The sequence below is a fragment of the Mesocricetus auratus genome, unplaced genomic scaffold (assembly GCF_017639785.1).
Source record: "Mesocricetus auratus isolate SY011 unplaced genomic scaffold, BCM_Maur_2.0 Super-Scaffold_100004, whole genome shotgun sequence".
Taxonomy (NCBI): domain Eukaryota; kingdom Metazoa; phylum Chordata; class Mammalia; order Rodentia; family Cricetidae; genus Mesocricetus; species Mesocricetus auratus.
Window position 1 is genome coordinate 96,789,634 of NW_024429189.1, and position 17,901 is coordinate 96,807,534.

The 17,901-nt window shown below is 45.1% G+C and overlaps 1 protein-coding gene and 1 long non-coding RNA gene across 4 annotated transcripts in view; one reads left to right on the forward strand and one right to left on the reverse strand.

Annotated features, from left to right (window-relative positions):
* Tmc2 (transmembrane channel like 2) overlaps nt 1-6,472 on the forward strand; it is a 72,281-nt gene extending 65,809 nt beyond the window's left edge. Inside the window, exons 18-20 of the mRNA XM_040746286.1 lie at nt 1,785-1,863; nt 3,187-3,304; nt 6,210-6,472. Coding sequence (XP_040602220.1) covers nt 1,785-1,863; nt 3,187-3,304; nt 6,210-6,427 — 415 coding nt within the window. The 3' untranslated portion in view covers nt 6,428-6,472. The remainder of the gene's footprint in view (nt 1-1,784; nt 1,864-3,186; nt 3,305-6,209) is intronic.
* Nucleotides 787-17,873, reverse strand: LOC121140521. 3 transcript variants are annotated; one of them, XR_005877409.1, is made up of 5 exons: nt 17,722-17,873; nt 13,968-14,193; nt 9,497-9,571; nt 5,811-5,916; nt 787-1,107 (listed from the first exon to the last, which is right to left on the reverse strand). It is a non-coding gene; the product is annotated as an uncharacterized LOC121140521 (long non-coding RNA). The 3 variants fall into 3 exon arrangements; XR_005877411.1 differs by lacking the exon at nt 5,811-5,916 and having other exon boundaries at nt 17,722-17,861; XR_005877410.1 differs by lacking the exons at nt 5,811-5,916; nt 9,497-9,571 and having other exon boundaries at nt 17,722-17,861.
* Between the last annotated feature and the right edge of the window lie 28 nt (nt 17,874-17,901).

Below are 17,901 nucleotides of genomic sequence, written 5' to 3' on the forward strand. Positions count from 1 at the left end.
TTACTTGGAATATATTTTTCCATCCTTTTACTCTGATTTGATGTCTATCCTTGATGTTAATCCGTGTTTCTTGGGTACAGCAGAATAATGGATCCTGTTTTTGCATTCATTCTGTTAGCCTGCGCCTCTTTTATTGGGGAATTGAGACCATTTATATTGAGAGTCATCAATGAACAGTGTTTCTTGGTTACCATTTTTGTTGTTGTGGTATGAGTTGTTTTTCCCTCTTTTGATTTTCTGGTTTGATATTACTTATTCTTTGTGTTTTCTTAGGTGTTGCTAACCTCTTCTGGTTGAAGTTTTCCTTCTGTAGGGCTGGATTTGTAGATATATACTGTTTAAATTTGGTTTTATCATCGAATGTCTTTCTTTTTCCATCCACTGTGATTGAAAGTAGTTCTACAATTGTCAGAATTTACTGAGTAACAATAAATTCATATGATTTAGCTGTTTCATGACAGTAATAATAATCCTGCATACCTTGGCAACCTTGCCAAGGAGAATGCAGGTTCTTTTATTCCAATCTTAATTACTAATACTAACATATCACATAGTACACAGTAATATAATCTATGTATCTGTATGCAGATATATGCTTTACAGGACAAATATAAATTAAAGAGGCTGCAGCAGAGTTCAAGAGTTTTCAAGAGGATTGAGAAAGGATTTGTACTGATACTTTGACCCCAGCACTGGGGAGGAAGGCAGAGCTCTGTGACTTCAAAGGCATCCAGGGTTACAAAGTTAGACCCTGTTCCTAAATCAATAAATAGATAACACAAAAGGAAATTTGTGAACAATTTTATTAACATTTGTGAAAGAGAAATACAGAAAAACAGGGCAGGCAGCTACCTGAGGGGGGAAGGTAGAAAAGAAAAAAAGAACACCATTTTTTAGTTGGGTCAGCTACACAGAAAGCCGGGGTGGAGTGAGAGCCTATCTTCAGAGAAAACAACTTAAGAAAGCCCAGAGCATCCAGACAGTAGTGGTTCACACCTTTGATCCCAGCACTCAGGAGGCAGAGGTAGGCTGATCTCTGTGAGTTTGAGGCCAGCCTGGTCTACAGAACAAGTTCCAGGACAGCCTCCAAAGCAATACAGAGAAACCCTGTTTTGAGAGAAAAAAAAAAAAGAATGTCATACATCTCTACTTAGGGCCAGAAAGAAGTAGAACTCAGATGCTATTCTTTTTTTTTTTTTTTTTTTGGTTTTACGAGACAGGGTTTCTCTATGGCTTTGGAGGCTGTCCTGGAACCAACACCCGGCTCAGATGCCATTCTTTTGATCAGGGGGAATATAGCTCTCACTTAATGGACCAAAGCTGACCTTGAGGGAGGTATTCATTCTCAGTGGTCTCTAAGAAGTTTATTGCCTGTCTAGCTTCCCAACATTACTTCATCAAATTTTCATCAAAACCAATGAGACGGGGATGGCTATAATGACACAACGCCTGCTATTAAGCAGCTATCTAGTAAACATTGCTGGCTTTCGTTTGCAGACGAGAAAACATGTTATACCCTACCTCTTTGGAATCAGGTGATTCTTTCTACCAACCTTTACTGAACACTCTGAGAGTTAGACATGTGAAGATCACACCCACACTCAATAAAATGGAGAGGGTGTCCAGAACCCTCTCCATGTTTAACAGACAACCTAGGATGGTAGGACCAGCTCTGTCTTGCTAGAGACAAAGCTTTGGTAATCTGGAGACTCTAGGAAAAACACTGAGCTCTTGTCATTTTCTAATATCCCAGGACAATAAGAGGTATGCCTTTTCTCTTTTAGTCTGGCCATCTACTACCTGAACTCGGTTTCAAAAAGTCTCTCCAGAGCTAATGCCCAGCTGCGAAAGAAAATCCAAGCAGTGAGTCTCTCAGGAGCTACATTCTTAATGGTGTTCTTGTTTCTTGCTGACTGGCTCTGTGATCTCAGTTATGCTCTTTCAATGATTTTCTCTTAAGTCAAATCCAAAATCCTGCCCCGTAGGAAGCAGCTCTATAGGATTCAACAGCATGCATATACAGTAAGAATATTTGAGAGGCTGTTGGTACAGTTTAGCAGTAGAGAAAAGTGCTTAGCAGTCACAAGGCTCTGGAGTCAGTCACTAACACTCATACATTTGCACACAAGTATACACACACACACACACAAAAACAAACAAAACAAAAAACCTAGCCATTGCTGCGCAGTGGTGGCACACACCTTTAATCAAAGCACTTGGGAGACAGAGGCAGGCAGATCTCTGTAATTTGAGGCCAGCCTGGTCTACAGAGTGAGTTCCAGGACAGACAGGACTACACAGAGAAACCCTGTCTTGATGGAAAATAAAAAATAAAATAAGCCATCTTAATAGTATAAATACTAAAAGAAATGGCCAAACAGCACATTGCTGATCCTCAGCCTAGGATGTCTCCTCAATGTCTATACACAGGCAGCTTCTCTCAACATCGCAGCTGATACCCTGACTGTACTGCTGTAGTGTTCCTGACTGTTTGTTCTCCTGTTCTCTCTAAGAACACAGATAGACTCTCTCTCTCTCTCTCTCTCTCTCTCTCTCTCTCTCTCTCTCTCTCTCTCTCTCTCTCTCCCTCTCCCTCTAATCTCTTAAGTCCTGTCATCCTCACTTCCCATCATACTTCTTTAAAAAAAAAGATTTATTTATTTATTTATTATGAATACAACATCCTGCCTCCATGTCTGTCTGCAAGCCAGATGAGGACACCATCTCTGTCTTGCTAGAGACAAAGCTTTGGTAATCCGGAGACTCTAGGAAAAACACTGAGCTCTTGTCAGTGAGCCACCATGTGGTTGCTGGGAATTAAATTCAGGACCTCTGGAAGAGCAGTCAGTGCTCTTAACCTCTGAGCCATCTCTCCAGCCCCTCCCATCATACTTCTGAACTAACATCTTGCTGCCAATACCCCACCCAGACTTCCTTCTGTTAGCCTCACTGACTCCTGCCCAGATATAGGAGAACACTGAAATAAAGGCTAGATGTTCCTTTAAGTGCTGTGTGAAAGTCAGCCACACACTACACTCTCCAGCCACTTGTAGAACCAGTAACAAGCAGTGAAGGTAGTCAGCAAGAACTGTAGACACCGTCCTACCTCGCCTCTCATGATCTAAGGCTCTAAGCATAGGACATCCATGCCCCTAGCTTGCATAAATAACTCATTTTCCCCTACAGCTCCGTGAAGTTGAGAAGAACCACAAATCCATCAAAGGAAGAGCTATAATCACTAATTCTGAGGACACAGTTAAGAACAGCTCCAAAAATGCCACCCAGCTACAACTTACTAAGGAAGGTAAATTTTTTCCACTATGATGACTGTTTCCAAGTCCACATGGAAGTTGTAAAGAACATACATGTGGAATTGCACTGGTCTGGGTTTAAGATAGGGACACTGCTAATTATTTAGCAATATGAAGTGCCTACCTCATAGGATGGCAATGAAGAAAGCCGAGCATATACAATGCTTAAAGGAACTCCTGTCAAACAGAATAAACTAGCAAATACGACCGGGCGTTGGTGGCGCACGCCTTTAATCCCAGCACTCGGGAGGCAGAAGCAGGTGGATCTCTGTGAGTTCCAGGCCAGCCTGGTCTACAGAGCAAGTGTCCAGGACAGCTTCCAAAACAATACAGAGAAACCCTGTCTCGGGGAAGGGGGGGGGACAAAAAAACAAAACTAGCAAATATGTGCTACAGGTAGTAGTTTGTAGTTTCTAAAAAAGAGACATGCTAGAGCTGGAGAAATAGCTCAGAGGTTAAGAGCACTAGCTGCTCTTCCATGGGATCAGGTTCCAGTCCCAGCACCCACATGGCAGCTCACAGTTCAGTAACTGTCTTCTGGCATCCTTGGGCATAGAAGTAGTAGCCACAAGTACAGGAGATATTATGAGTGGCCAGGGGCTAAGGCTGGGCATTTGCCGGTTCTGGACCTCTTAGCCAAAGAACTGAAAATAAGGGATCACATAGATTTACCGAAGTAATAAGAGAGCTTCCAGGACTGGAGTTCCCAGCACCCACATGGAACTCACAACTATCTGTAATAACTCTGGTGCCAGGGGATCTGACATGCTCACACAGACATACATGCATACATGCAGGCAAAACATCAATACACATAGAATAAAAATAAATCAACTATTTAAAAAAATAAGAGAGCCTTATTGGGATTGAAGTAACAGTATAGATTAGAAAGGGATACATTGTAAATAAAGATTGACATCAGTGTGGTGGCGCACACCTTTAATCCCAGCAATATTCAGGAGACAGAGGCAGGAGGATCTCTGTGAGTTCAAGGCCAGCCTGGTTCACAGAGTGAGTTCCAGGTCAACCAAGGCTGTTACACAGAGAAATACTGTCTTGAGAAACCAAAATAATAATAATAGTGATAATAATAATAAAAAAGATTGACAGCAGGCCACATGAGTAAAGATTATCTATAGCCCTAGCATACAGCCTGGAGTCTCTTTTGTGGGAAAGGAAGAACTGGTTATTAAGAGGCATAGTTTGGCTGGGTATTGGTGGTGCACGCCTTTAATCCCAGCAATATTCAGGAAACAGAGGCAGGTGGATCTCTGTGAATTTGAGGCCAGCCTATCCTACAGAGTGAGTTCCAGAACAGCCTCCAAAACAATACAAAGAAACCCTGTCTTGAAAAAAAAAAGAGGCATAGTTTGATGAATTCTCTATCTTATTCATAGATTAGTTCACATGTTCATTTTTTCTACAAATATTTGCCTTACTGCGCATGTGTCCAAAACACGTTCAGAATGGATTAGCTCTTCTCGTCATCATACTCAGATAGATTAGGAATACACTTAAACAGAAACTGTCTAAATGTAATGGTTGTTAGGGGCAGGAAAATGTATACTATTGTTCAGAGAGGGGAGTGCATGTGCAGGTGGATATCTCAGAGAGTTCCAGTTTTGCTAAGTGCACTGTCCAAAGATGCCACGTTAACGGTATATGCAGGTAAAGGAGCCAACCTGAAAAATGCATTATAACAAGAGGGAGTATGGTGTGCATAAATCACAATTAAATAGGACCCAGAATACTACACTATTCCTTATGCTCATCTGCCTCAAAAGAAAAGCATGACTCCTTCCATCCTATGGCTATGCCTGTATCAAATTTCTGAAAGAAGGAAAGCCTAGAAGACATAGTTGATAGTGGTACATGTAAATCCACAAGAGGAACATTGTATATTTCTGTGTTCCATAAGAAGAGGAACTGCTACACAGAGAAACCCTGTCAAAAAAGAAGAGGAGGAGGAGGAGCAGGAGGAAGAGAAATAGCAGAAGGAGGTGGAGCAGGAGCAGGAGGAGGAGCAGGAGCAGGAGGAGGAGCAGGAGGAGGAGGAGGAGGAGAAACTGGGTTTAGGAAGGAGCATGTCCCTATCTTGGAATTAGAAGCAGAGAAGCTGAGTAAGCGAAAGAGCTAGAAATGAAGCTTTTTTTTTTTTTTTTTTTTTTGGTTTTTCGAGGCAGGGTTTCTCTGTATTGTTTTGGAGGCTTTCCTGGAACTCGCTTTGTAGACTAGGATGGCCTCGAACTCACAGAGATCCGCCTGCCTCTGCCTCCGGAGTGCTGGGATTAAAGGCGTGTGCCACCAATGCCCGGCAATAAAGCTATATTCTAAGAGTTAATGTAGCCTCTTCCCTTCCATCATCAGATTTGACCTGGTCATCACCCTGAGAGGCTGCTGTCACTCTTGTACCAATTTTTACTATGGAAAATGTAGGATAAAAGCTCTAACTACTCCCCTGGGTGCTGGAGAGATAGCTCAGCACTTAAGAATGCTTACTGGCTTACTGCTCTTCAGAGGCCACAAGTTCACCCAGCACACACATTGGGTGGCTCACAACTCCCGTGACTCCAGCTCCAGGGGATCCAATGACTTCTCCTCTCCTCTAGAGACAAATACATTTAAATAAAGACACACAAATATAAAGATTTTAAATAAATCTAAAAAACAAACAAGCAAAAACCAATAACCTAAGACCAGAGTTCAAAGTCTAGTTCCCCAGCCAGCAGACAAATCTCTTCCTATTCAAGCACAGATCAGACCCCCAGGGCAATCTGACAGCTCTCCAAAACCCAATGGGACTAGAATCTACACCCATAGCTGCGCAGCTCTAGACAACTTCAACTGAATATGAACAAAGTCTTCTTTCACATCTTCATTCTTGTCTTTGTTTTCCAGAGCCCACATCTTATTCTCCCGGCCAAATCCAGACCCTGGACAAGAAAGTGCAGGGCCCTGGCAGCTCCAGCACCAATGGCAGAACCTCACAGCCTACCAACCCACACCTTGTTGGGTCTCAGCCACCGAGAGTCACGCCAGATTCTGGCCAACCCCAGTCTCAGACTTATTCAGGCAGGTCAGCTTCTGGAAAGAGTATCAAGAGGCCTCACAACTGATGGCTGGCATTCGTGGGTCTCCTGGCCCTGGGCTTCAGCCACAGGCTCTACTGTTTTGTATATCCCTTCCCTTCTCTCACACTCATGCAAAGTCCCATATCACACATGTAACATATGAACTTTGATCCTTGCTCTCCACCCTTGTTTACTACTCAAAGGGAAGAGCAATGGTGTCCCATGATTGGGGAGTGGCAGGAGCTGCAACTTTGCCCAAACTAACTGGCCTTCCCAGTGTCTTGTTCAGGCAACCCTGGGCCCCACACACTAGTGGATTCCCTTGGCTCCAAACTTAGGGAGGTGGAGATAGAAGCCATGACTCCCTGTGTGGACTTTTTCCATGGCGAACATAATGGGACCCAGTTTCTGCTGCCCTTGGTGTGGAGGAGCCTACATTTCTATCATCATCCCATCCAAAGGAGGCTAGATGGTTCAACAGCAGGGCAAGCACAGGCAAACAGAAGTGGATGAGCCAGAGTCCTCTTGACAGGAAGATCACTGATACCCAACACCTAATCTGAGGGAAACTGATACCAATTAAGCACAGAAACTGCACTGGAGACTCCTAGCAGCAAGACAGAGGAACACATGGGCAACTGAAGAAAACCTAAGGATTGCTTGGGACAAGAAAGTCTTTTTCATGTACCAAGTTCTAAAAGGAATTAGATAACCTGTTTCCTGTATAAGGGTTCTTGAAAGCGGAGGTTCTAGACCGGTCTAAGTCAGGGAAGCCAGGCCATTAAGGAGGCTTTGCTAGAAGCTGAAGGCTTAGCAAGGTAGACACCTTAGTTGAGGGTTCTCTAGAAACCCCAAGTGTTCTACAGACAGTACTTTCCTCTACTCTGTGTTCCCAGACCCAAGGGAGCGGCAAAGATTCAGGACCAATGGAGCACTTCACCACATGTCTCTGAATATTCTGAAAGAAGCCCCTTCTAGCCAGTTACTCTTGTTGTAGCTGTCACCCAAGTCCCCAAAGACCCTTGAGGTACCCCACACACTGTATGTCAGGCAAAGTCCTGGTAATGAGAAGACTTCACAGCTACTCATAGATTAACAGTTAAAACAGTTTCAAACTGAACTTCACTCATGAACTGAAATGGGATGAGAATGCAGACTTAGGAGCAGGAGAAACAGGGTAGTTACTTCACCTCAGTCCATCCTAATAAGATGAAGATTTCCATGGAAACTCAGTGAGTCTCCAGATCTGACACCACCTGCAAGTCACACACTGTTTTCTGGGGACAAACATTCTAGTTGTAAGCTTGCCTAAGACATCAACACAGGAACTCAGGCAATTTAACCCATGCCAGCCAGCAAAGCCCACGGCAGCTTCTGTACCTCCAGCATCATCGTGCCTGTATAACACCAACGAGAACAAGTGGGAAGTACCTCCTGAGCCATCAGCCTGTTACTATTGTGCCTCTTACAGTTAGCAATACACATAAACGCCTACCACAAACCAAATAAATCACCTGCTTTGAAGATGCATAATTCTATGTTAGTGAATATATTTGCTGTCTATTGCTATGTATCAAATTAGCCCCTAAACTGACATCTTAAATGGGCTGGTCATAGGCACATGCCTATAATTCTGGGCACTCGGGAGGCAGAGGCAGGAGTCTGCATCAAGCTCAAGGCCAATCTAGTTTACATAGTGAATTTCAGGCCAGCCAAGGTTATATAGTGAGACCCAGTCTCAAAAATCCAAAAGGAAAGTAAATAAAGCACATTAGATATTTATTATGATTGAATAGTGTCTATGGCCAAGAATTTGGGAGTGGGCAGGGGAGATAGCTTAATCAGTAAAGTGTTTACAGTGAAAGTATGAGGACCTGAGTTTGACCTCCCAGAACTCATGGAAAAGTCAGGACCAGCAGCCTACATCTACAATCCAGTACTTCTGGGCAAGGAGACATGGAGACAGACAGATCCTAGCTATTTGCTGACTAGCCAGTATAGCTCAAACAGTCAGCTCCAGGCTCAATGCTTCTGTCTCAAAAAATAGAGACAGAGGAAAGCACTATGTATGGATCTCCACACGTGCACATATGAGAGTGCACACACAGGGAGGGAGGGAGGGAGGGACGGCGGGAGGGAGGGGGCAGAGAAAGGAACGGACGACTCCTGAGTTAGGATACCCAGATTGATACAGGAACATCTACACACATGTGCACCATGCATGCACACATACATAAAAGAATCTGGGGGCCGGGCGTTGGTGGCTCATGCCTTTAATCCCAGCACTCAGGAGGCAGAGGCAGGTGGATCTCTGTGAGTTCGAGGCCAGCCTGGTCTACAAAGCGAGTTCCAGGACAGCCTCCAAGACAATATAGAGAAACCCTGTCTGGAAAAAAAAAAAGAATCTGGGAATGGCCAACAAGGTATAATCCCATATTGCTCACACAGATGGCTATGGGCAGGAGTTTAAATCCTTCTGCGTACTGACAGGAGACCATGGTGATTCTTGCTGTGAACCTCTCCATAAAGCTGTGTCAAAGTCAAAACTATGGAGGCAAATCTCAGTAAGGGAAATTCTGTTTGTTAATAAGCTAAGGACAGGACTGCCATTTGGAACACAGCAAGCACAGGCCAGAGGAGACCATTATGTTTGGGAGAAGAAAGGTTGGGTTGTTTATTAGGACAGAGAGATCTACACAGGATATTTTGAAAGAAAGTCCTGATATATTCAGGAGCTGGAAGTTCAGATTAGAAGTACTTAATGTATAAACCCAGTCTTGTGTTTTTAAGGTTTTGTTTTTCAAGACAGGGTTTTTCTGAGTGGCCCTAGCTGTTCTGGAACTCACTTTGTAGATCACCTGCCTCTACTTCCCAAGGGCTGGGATTAAAGGTATGTACCACCACGGCCTAGTTTTAAGATTTATTTTATGCCGGGCATTGGTGGCGCACGCCTTTAATCCCAGCACTCGGGAGGCAGAGGCAGGTGGATCTCTGTGAGTTCGAGGCCAGCCTGGTCTACACAGTGAGTTCCAGGACAGCCTCCAAAACAATACAGAGAAACCCTGTCTCGGAAAAAAAAAAAAAAGATTTATTTTATTTGTATGGGTGTTTTACCTGCATGTATGTCTGTGCACCATATCCGTGCCTGGGGCCCATGGAGTTCAGAGGAGTGCATCAGATACCCTGGAACTGGGGTTATAGACAGTAGTTAGCTGCTATGTGGATGCTGGGATTCAAACCCAGGTACTCTGGAAGAGTGGCCAGTGCTCTAAGCCCTGAGAAATCTCTCCATTGTCATGAATAAATTTTCACAGCTATGTGAGAGGGCTAAGGAATGGGGTGGAGGAAGAGCACACTGACAGGTGAGAAAAGTGTTAGTGGAATATGGGTTTCCAGAAAAGGAATATTACTATCCAAAAACAAACTAAGGTTGCTATCTGCTCTGGTTTCTTAGATTTGACTTCCCGGCATATTCCATTCCTAACACTTCATATTCTATGAAGGTTTCCACAACCTGTGGAGGTAGGCTAGCAATAGGGCTGTGGGTAGGGCACATCCACCCAGGTTGCTTTATCCACAGCATGGGGCTAAGGGCACTTATCCTGCCGTGTGGGTGATGGACCTGGCCAAAATGTAGAGCTTTGTGGACCCAGTGCAGAAGAACCTGGACAGTGTACCACACCCCATCACCAACCTCTGAATCAAAGAGGTCCAGCATGGTTTCTTCTCCTCAGATGGCTGTACCGCTATTCTAGCCTACCAGCAACTGCAGTGAGAGATTATTCAGTCAAGTTCCTCAGGCCCATACCTGAAGTTGTACCTAGGATCATCTACACTTGACCTACAGCAGCAGTCTCCTTGTTTGTCTGCCATTACCACCTTCTAGAGCACAGAAGGTACATCTGGCCACCAGCAGGCTAAGCCAGATAGGTGTAGCAGGAATCGATTTCTTTGGTATCTAGGGAGAGCCCTGATTCTGGGTGCCACCAGTGCTAGGATTGGGACACAGCAAGTTCTAAATGTCCAAGGACAAGGACCACCTCTGTTTTTGTCTTTAGATTACCGTTACTACACAGAGTAGGTACCAAGATGTTCAGGGAAACGTAAGTCATGGTGGCTTAAACAAGTGAAGCTTGTTTGCAGATAACCTGAATTCTGCAAACAGTTAGCATCATGTTGTTCCAACAGCTCAGCTAGGGAAGGGCTTGCTCTCTATAATCGGTTGGCCTTTCCCTTGTTGCTTCTTTACTTCATGGTCACAAGACAACTGCTGTATCTCCAGGAATCTGTGTTTAAGGAAGAAATGAGGGGGTTGGGGAGAATAAGAGCCAAACCTGCTGGACCTGTCAATTTAAACCAGAAAGGAAAACCTCTTTCAGAAGCCTGGTCATATCCTCCAGCATATTTCCATTTAGATGTCTTAGGCTAACTATAATGGCCACCCTTAGCTTCAAACAAAATAAAGATGGCAGGGAACTGGAATAGCCAAGCACACCTGTCATAGTCTAACCCCCAGAACAGAATCGTCTTCAGAAACACAGTAGGGATCTGTACTGGCTGCCCACTTGACACAAGCTAGAGTCATTGGGAAAGAGAGAGCTTCAACTGAGGGTTGCCTCCATCAGATGGGCTTTTGGATTTCATTGATTAATGGTTGACATGGGAGGCCCAGGCCTGTAGGCAGTGGTCCTGGGTTGAATAAGAGAACAGGCTGAAGCCGGGCGTTGGTGGCGCACGCCTTTAATCCCAGCACTCGGGAGGCAGAGGCAGGCAGATCTCTGTGAGTTCGAGGCCGGGCTGGACCAACAGCCTCCAAAACAATACAGAGAAACCCTGTCTCATAAACAAAAAAAAAAAAAAAACAGGCTGAGCGGTGGTGGCGCACACCTTTAATCCCAGCACTCAGGAGGCAGAGGCAGGAGGATCTCTGTGAGTTCGAGGCCAGCCTGGTCTACAAGAGCTAGTTCCAGGACAGCCTCAAAAGGAATACAGAGAAAACCTGTCTCAAAAAGCCAAAAAACAAAACAAAACAAAAACAAACAGGCTGAGCAAGTTATGGAGATCAAGGCAGTAAACAGCACCCCTCCATGATATCTGCTGCAGCTCCTGCCCTGTCTTCCCTAAATAGTGGATTGTGATGGCAAAATAAACTGTTTCTTCCCCCAAGAAGGTGTCTCACATGATAGGAAGCAAACTGAAACAGAATCCCACAATCAGGAGTGAGGAGAAACTGTGAATTTGTTAAGGTTTGTCAAGTAACAAATGAGCCACTCAGGAGCTAGGGGCTCTCTTTAGAGTTTTGGCTAGATGCATCTGAGCACTCCACTTGTGGATGTCAGTCAGCTGTCACCGCAGCTGGGTTTGGTTGGGCTAGGATAGCTTAACTCATGTGGCTTTATATCCCGTGTGGCTTTATATCCCCCTATGGCCTTTCTAGCAGGTTAACTCAGGTTTATTTTTATGAATGGACTCCCAGCTCCTACAGAGAGTAGAAGTGATGTGGTTTCTTGAACCCTGGGACTAGGACAATGTGATTCTGCTGCATTCTTTACCCAGATTCAAGGGTCAGAAACAGACTCCAGCTCCCCGTGGTAGGAACACCAAAGATCTGGGAGCCATTGTCCATCCATCATAGATGAGTTTTGGTGGGCTAATGAAAATATTTGTCTCTTACACAAATATACACTTACACACAGGGCCTCGCCTTGCTCAATCTGAGCCTGTAAGACACTGTTCTGGCCCTTGGGGCCTAGGGGAAGAGGTGATAACGTTAGGCCTCCCCTTAGAGGCTCCTTAGGGATGGGTCCCCTAGCAGAGGCCTTTCTCATTGTTTGCACTGGTGGGTTGGGAGTGAGCAGATGGAACGTGCCAGGGGAGGGTTTCTGCAGACCAAGAGTACTGAGGATCAGGAAAGAAAGGGTGCAGAATGAGGCGGGCCTTGCTCCCATCACACTCAAGGAGCCCAGCCAATCACTTGACATTTTCTTTCTTTTCTTTTCTTTTTTTTTTTTTTTTTTGGTTTTTCGAGGCAGGGTTTCTCTATGGTTTTGGAGGTTGTCCTGAAACTAGTTCTTGTAGACCAGGCTGGTCTTGAACTCACAGAGATCCAACTGCCTCTGCCTCCCTCGTGCTGGGATTAAAGGTGTGTACCACCACCGCCTGGCTCATCTGTTTTTTTTTGGATCACTTGGCATTTTCATGTGCCAGTTATCCCACTATCACTCCTGACTTGCACACTCACAGACACGAGCAGCTGAAGTGCCAGCCCATAAACCAATGTGACCAGGGAGGGTACCAAGAGCAGTCACTGTGTTGGTGATCCTCATTCAACTCAGTAGCCACTTCAGAGACACTGTGGTGTGCCTGTCTAGCCACGCCCAAGTGCACAAAGTTCTCTTTGTGTGGGACTTTTTTTTTTTTTTTTTGGTTTTTACGAGACAGGGTTTCTCTGTATTGTTTTGGAGGCTATCGGTCCAGCCCACTTTGTGTGGGACTTCAAGAAATAAATTTGTCAGCCGGGCGGTGGTGGCGCACGCCTTTAATCCCAGCACTCGGGAGGCAGAGGCAGGCGGATCTCTGTGAGTTCGAGGCTGGGCTGGACTGATAGCCTCCGAAACAATACAGAGAAACCCTGTCTCGTAAAAACCAAAAAAAAAAAAAAAAAAAGAAGAAATAAATTTGTCATGGAGGAAGAGTGACACAGATAGCCCATCACAGCTGAGCACTCAGTTAAAACACACACACACACACACACAAATAAATAAATAAATAAGGTGGAGCTGGGTATGGTGGCACACGCCTTTAATTCCAGAACTCAAAAGGCAGAGGTAGGCAGATCTCTAAATTCAAGGCCAGCCTGATCTACAAAGCAAATTCCAAGACTGCCAAGGATAATACACACACACACACACACACACAACACACACATACAAGATATACAATTTTTAACACTGAGATACCTCTATTATTGAACCATTTCTGGAAAACAAACTATATAAGGTCAACTTTCAAAGCTGTGTTGTGAAGCTTAACAAATCAATGTATATAAGACTACCAAGGGAGTTCCAGGACAGCCTCCAAAGCCACAGAGAAACCCTGTCTCTAAAAACCACACAAAAAAAAAAGACTACAATATGCAAGGCATTATACCAGGTACTCAACAATAACAGCAACATGGGCATGGATGAGATCAGTCATCCTCCAGCCTAGGTGGTGAACACCACAGCATGAAATGAATGAAATGTGTGTCATGTGTGTCTTTTTTTTTTTTTTTTTTTTTTTTGGTTTCTCGAGACAGGGTTTCTCTGTATTGTTTTGGTGGCTGTCCTAGAACTCGCTCTGTAGACCAGGCTGGCCTCGAACTCACAGAGATCCACCTGCCTCTGCCTCCCGAGTGCTGGGATTAAAGGCGTGCGCCACCAACGCCCGGCAACGTGTGTGTCTTATAATCATCTGAGATTACAAGACTGACATGGACAGTGTCACTGACAGAAATGACAAGGACCACTGGGCTACATGATCTTCCTAAGGCTGTCCTTATTCCCCCAGTGTATGTGAAGAGCTGCCGCACATATGCAGAACTCACCACCAAAGAATTTAGGGGGCTTCCTTCCATGTCTGAGAAAAGTGTCCAGAATTCCTAAGACCCTTTCAAATGTGATGCAAGTTTCCTCTCTGACGATGTGTGAAGATCACCACCTTGTGGCACTTCTTTGCAGTTTCCTTCTCTGGAGCTCTCGCCGCTGGATTTTAAAATGTTCCTCTATCTCTACAGATGGCCTTCAGCGTTGACTGGAAGTAAAAACTCCAAGCTAACAGACAAAAATGATACAGTTAGTGTCTGATCCTCTCCAGAGGACAAACAGTCACACCACACAGAAAGGCGAAGGGAGGCCTAGGTGCTATGGCTCAAAGCTGATGTACACCTTGAGAGCCCATAGCCCCATTCAGAAATGCTGCTGCTCGTTCAGGACATTTTCTCAGCAGAAAATCCTTTAGTAGACTCTTCTGAATGTTTTGTTAAATATCTATAATTCCTCAGTTAACTTTCTCAAGAGGTGAAGCCTAACTCCTTTCCTTTTGAATGCGAACTCAACCTAATACATGCAAACTACCTCTGGTCCCAAGCATTTTGGATAGAGCATGCTTAGCCTACAACTTCAAAGCTAAGGTTGTGTCCTTGCCAATGAGTCGCCTAATAAGGGGACAGGCTCTTAAGTACAGGCCTCAGAAAGGAACAGTCACCAAACAACATGGAACCAGAGACCCACCTGAAGGATGCCCAGAGCTCAGAGGCATTATGTATCTGGCTGGGATCAGCACATCTAAGAAGACAGAGTTAGCCGGGCGGTGGTGGCGCACGCCTTTAATCCCAGCACTCGGGAGGCAGAGGCAGGCGGATCTCTGTGAGTTCGAGGCTGGGCTGGACCGATAGCCTCCGAAACAATACAGAGAAACCCTGTCTCGTAAAGAACAAAACAAAACAAAACAAAACAAAACAAAAAAAAAAAAAAAAAAAGAAGACAGAGTGCTAGGGCCCAGCCACCAGATCTTTGCAGCCATGTAACTGTAGGACTAACGACTCAAGATACAACTTTCAAACCTGACTGAGCACAAAGACCTGATCTATCACTGTCCCACAGTGTGATGTTATGAAGAATGCCATTGTGGTTTTTTTTTGTTTTTTGGTTTTTCGACACAGGGTTTCTCTGTGGCTTTGGAGGCTGTCCTGGAACTCACTCTGTAGACCAGGCTGGCCTCGAACATTGTTTTTAAAGAGCCAAGTAAGAGAAATTACTTTTTTTTCTAAAGAGAATGGACTCTAACAAGGCTGCTTAACGTAGAAAGGATGAAGATAGGGCTGGGTGTTGGTGGTGCACGCCTTTAATCCCAGCACTCGGGAGGCAGAGGCAGGCGGATCTCTGTGAGTTCGAGACCAGCCTGGACTACCAAGCGAGTTCCAGGACAGCCTCCAAAGCCACAGAGAAACCCTGTCTTGAAAAACCAAAAAAAAAAAAAAAAAAAAAAAAAAAAAGAAAAGATAAAAAGAAAGGATGAAGATACTAAACAATTACAAGTTTTCCATCTGAATGGATTTTCCAATCCCTATCATTTAATCCGTGAAAGTATTTATCCACTGCCACTGGAAGTTGAATGGTATTGGTAACTGTTTCACCATGTGAAACTTAATTGTATTTATTTAGAAACTATGTATTTATACATCTAAGTGAATGACTAAAGTAACTTTTTAAAATGAGCTTAGGAAGGTGTGTAAAAAATGGTGTTAGGAAATTCTCTATATATAAAACATTGTGTTACTTATTGACAAATGAACAAAAAAGTGAGCTGGTGACATGGCTCAATGATGGAACACTGACCTAGCATCCTTGAGGCCCTGAGTTCAATCACCAAAACCACACAAAGAGAAAGGAAAAAATATCATATCTTGCACATTTTTTTGTTTATTTTGGTTTTTTGAGACAGGGTTTCTCTGTGTTGCTTTGGAGCCTATCCTGACACTCACACTGTAGATCAGGCCTGCCTCTACCTCCCGAGTGTTGGGATTAAAGGTGTGTGCTGCCAACGCCTTCAATCCCAGCACTCGGGGAGGCAGAGGCAGGCGATCTCTGTGAGTTTTCTACAGAGCGAGTTCCAGGACAGCCTCCAAAAACAATACAGAGAAACCCTGTCTCAAAAAACCAAAAATAAATAAATAAAAACTGAAAGAAAAAAAAAAAAGGCCAGGCAATGGTGGCGCACGCCTTTAATCCCAGCACTCAGGAGGTAGGGCCAGCGGATCTCTGTGAGTTCGAGGCCAGCCTGGTCTACACAGGGAGTTCCAGGACAGGCTCCAAAGCCACAAAGAAACCCTGTCTTGAAAACCAAAAATAAAATAAACTAGGTGTGGTGGTTCACATCTTTAGGAGGAGGAAGCAATGGGATCACTGAGTTTAAGGGCAGCCAGTGCTGATACATAGTGAGTTCCTGGTCAGTCAGAGTTTAATAGTAAGAACTTGTCTCAAAATAACAATACAATTAAAATGACCCCAAAAAAAGATGAACAACCACTAGCACGCCAGGTACCATATCCATTCCACACCTGCCCCAGTAACAGATGTTCAGTAAGAGTTTGCTATGGAGATGAATGAATCTTTATCTGAAGAAATCTCAAAATTAGGTGATTAATTTCAGTTCACACTGGAAGTCACAAAGCTTGGGTTCTCACCTGCAGGGTACACCTACATGGCCCTTCTGGTCACTTCTAGGGTCCCATGAAGCTGAAGTCAAACAGCGGCAAGGGGCAGGACACACCAGCTAACTATTTGGCAGGGACAATCGGAGGGCTGGGCCTCTGTCCATTCCCATGTAGTCTGGGGCTTCTACCTCTCCAAGGGACTCACCAGCCCAGCAGTCGCACTTCTTGCGGGACAAAGCCCACAAGCATGCAAAATGCTGAGGGCCAGAAGTGACAGTCCTGACCCTCCTGTGTCTGTGGGGCCATCTTGGCAGCCCCTGTGCTTGAATTTTGAGAAGTCACTGAGTTAAGAAAACAAAACAGACCTAACTTATAAATGTGCTTTATGGTATGGGAATTTTCTAAATCCCCCTAGGATTGTAGAAGAGCTCAGTAAGTGCTCTCCACTGCAATGAATTCCCTAACAGATGGCACAGGGCTGGGAGACAAAAGGATCAGACGTCCAACGGTCATTCTCTGCTACAGAGCCAAGGGAAAGACAGCCCTGGGAAGAAAAGAGATAAAGAAGAAAGGGAGGCGGAGAGATGGGGACGGAAAGGGAAGAGGGAGAAAGGAAGAAGAGTGACGGGAGATGAGAGAGGGTGAGGGAAAGGGTCGAAAGAAAAGAAGAAAATAGAGTGAATGGGAGGGAGGAAATCCCCTCGGCATTTAACTCATTAAGACACGTTTGGGACTTGTAAATCTTACACTACCTTAAGTTTTTTTTCTTTAAAGAAAATTTAAACTATCCACTTCGGTGTGCCTAAAAGCAGCCCTGGAGAGCAGGAAAGCTGCTCCTTGCTACAGTTTCGGGTCTACCGGGCAATGAGCAACACGTGGCGCCGCGCAGAGCAGGCTCTATGAAACAGGGCAAGGAGCGGACTTAGGAAGAAGTAAACCGCCTTTCCTATCTACGCTACTGCTCGCACCACCACTTTTTGAGCAATAAAATTTACGAGGAAGAGGCAGGCGGCGAGGAGCCGCCATTTCTGTAGCGTCTGAGGCAGAGTCCTAGACGGCAGGCAAGGACCCGGACTGTCCGGTGAGAGGCCTCAGGCCAACGGGAAGCCTGCGACGCTCGTCATGGAGCCTCTCGTCCCCTCACCGAGTTCTGCCGCTCGGCTCACGGGTGACAAAAGCGCAAGAGATGGAGAAGGGACGCCATCAACCCCTGTCGCCGCACCGGCTCGCGCAGCCGCAGAGGCCCGGATGGGCGGGCCCGCTCGCGCCCGCTGCGGTCTAGCCCGCCCGACGGACCATACCACACCCGCGGACCCCTCCGGAG